Source organism: Piliocolobus tephrosceles, chromosome 7, assembly GCF_002776525.5.
Source record: "Piliocolobus tephrosceles isolate RC106 chromosome 7, ASM277652v3, whole genome shotgun sequence".
In the NCBI taxonomy this organism is placed as follows: Eukaryota; Metazoa; Chordata; class Mammalia; order Primates; family Cercopithecidae; genus Piliocolobus; species Piliocolobus tephrosceles.
Genome location: NC_045440.1, coordinates 97,118,542 through 97,120,920, shown reverse-complemented (window position 1 = coordinate 97,120,920; position 2,379 = coordinate 97,118,542). Strand labels below are relative to the sequence as shown.

General features: G+C 41.7%; 1 protein-coding gene across 1 annotated transcript; it reads left to right on the top strand.

Annotated features, from left to right (window-relative positions):
* Positions 1–1,463: 1,463 nt before the first annotated feature.
* LOC111520872 (small integral membrane protein 15-like) lies at positions 1,464–1,676 on the top strand. Its single transcript, XM_023183969.1, has one exon. The coding sequence runs from the start codon at positions 1,464–1,466 to the stop codon at positions 1,674–1,676; it is 213 nt and encodes a 70-aa protein (XP_023039737.1).
* Positions 1,677–2,379: the final 703 nt, after the last annotated feature.

Below are 2,379 nucleotides of genomic sequence, written 5' to 3'. Positions count from 1 at the left end.
CCTTTCTTGTCGACTATTTTGCAGTTCAGGCCATGGTCCATGCTGGGCTAGGCCTAACCAAGATCAGGACCTATCTGGAGGGGCTCACGGGGCCCCGGAGGGGATGCTCATTTGAACACTTCCCCTGTTCTGCAGAGCACAGCAAGAGGGTGAGGGCAGGGCCAGTTCTCCAGTGGCCGCAGCTGGAGGTCCACTCGGTAGCCAGCAGGGGCATACTGCATGCAGGTACTCCCCGTGAGGATGCTTCAGACCAGCTGGGGCCTTGGCATAGATTTTCTGGCTAGGCTAAAGTCATGCCCACTTCAGTCTCTCCATTTTTGCTCATTTCCAGTTGATTCCTCTTTGTGCCAATCACATATGCTGCTAGGAAGAGGAGAATAGACTTAAGTAGGCTTTGGGGTATAACCAAGAACACTGTTTAGGAGAAAATATTTTGAAACAAGTAGGTGCGGGAAGAACCAATTTGTTCCTAAGCCTCTTACTGTGTAGTCAGAAAACCCCTATATAAGTATTAAATAGATTTACTTTCACGGTGGTGGCAACTACAAAAATAATTCTATCTGCCATCCATTGTATATTTACTATTTTTCCAAGGACTTAAAACAATTCTATTTCATTTCATCTGATAAAGCTAAGATTACTACTCCATTTCACAGATGAGGACATGGAGGCCCAGGGAGAAACTTGCCCAAGAAGTAGAGCCAAGATTTGAATACATGCCTGTATGAGTCCAAAGGAGTCCTGTATGAGTTCACATATATGCCTGTATGAGTCATTATGAGTAATGACTCATAGTCCTTACTCTACACAGACCTCTCTTATTAGTCTATCAACATTTATGAAGTGCCCACTGTGGACAAACTCCTGAACTAGGCTGTAATGGGAACACCAATAGAGGAGAGAGAAGAACCCATACATGGGGAATGGCAAAGGAATAATTTTAAGTAAGTACGTATAAGTATCACTGTACTATGTATGAATGGGAAGGGTGAATATATAAGTTGACTATATACAGAAGAGAACAATAAACAGTCTAGCTGTATCTTTGAATCATAGGATTTTAGAGTTGAAAGGGATCGATCCGAGCCCCTGGGGCGGGGTAGGGGAAGCTGCTGGCTGCCGCTTTCGTGGTTTTCTCCCGGTGTCCAGCAGAAATGGCGGCGGTGCAAAGTATGGCTGGGCCAACCCAGGGTCCCCCAGGACCCTCGGCTCTGCGCGACAAGCGGCCCGCGCTCGCCAAGGCTGAGGGGCAGGAGTGAACGTGGTCGCCGTGGGTCTGCGGCCCTGATAGGCTAGCCAATTGTACAGAATTTAAATCATCTCTCAGATGTGTACAGTAGAACTCAAGAAGACAGACTACCAAGGGTCATCTGAAGTCGTGATTGGGTCACTAATAATAGCAGGACAAAGTTAGAGATCGCTACTCAAGCATAAGCCCCAGTCTTCATAAGACTGCAGAGAGGATGTTTGATATGAAGCCTTGGGCTGAGTATGTTGTGGAATGGGCTGCAAAGGACCCATATGGCTTCCTTACAACGGTTATTTTGGCCCTTACTCCACTGTTCCTAGCAAGTGCTGTACTGTCTTGGAAATTGGCCAAGATGATTGAGGCCAGGGAGAAGGAGCAAACGAAGAAACAAAATGCCAAGAAAACATTGCAAAAGCTAAACAACTGAAAAAGGATTGAAGGACTGAACAGGCTCTGCAACCAGAGGAAAATCATTTGGAAAATTATGCAGCTTTGGAAGAACCCACTAAAGTTTCTTCTTTGGACTTCTTGATAGTATTATTTAGTAAATGAAATCTGACCAAATGGAAGAATCATGTTTGTTCTGACCTCAATACTATAGTAACGTTATTTTAGGCTTGGGTGTAGAAGTTTATAGGTTCCTATTGACAGTTATTAAAAATTATCATTCGCTGTGGTACAAATTCTTTATAACTGACTTAGTCATTTGCCGCTTAGCAGTTTATGTACTGAAATAAAAACATCCTGTGGGAAAAGTGACTTTAGATTATGAACTCAATTCAAATGAACTCTGTTTAAAATGGAGTCCTATTTTGGAGAAAGGAAATTAAGAATGTAAAAGTTAGAACTGTATTGTTTGAGGTAAAAAGTGTGCTTTGGCTTAAAAGAGATATAATGTATTAATTATGTCTTTTATTATTATTGCTTATTTCTTAGAATCATTTCTGACTTTCTCAAAACAAAGTAATATTAATCAATGAGTACTTCTATTTGCTGCATTTTTCTTATAGCCTTTGAGACAGCTGGTAATTATCAAGTCATTTTGCATTTTTTAAAACAATTTTATAAAGAATTCTCTTATCTTGATTATGTAGAATACCACCTACTGGATAGAACAATTTTTGTACTCA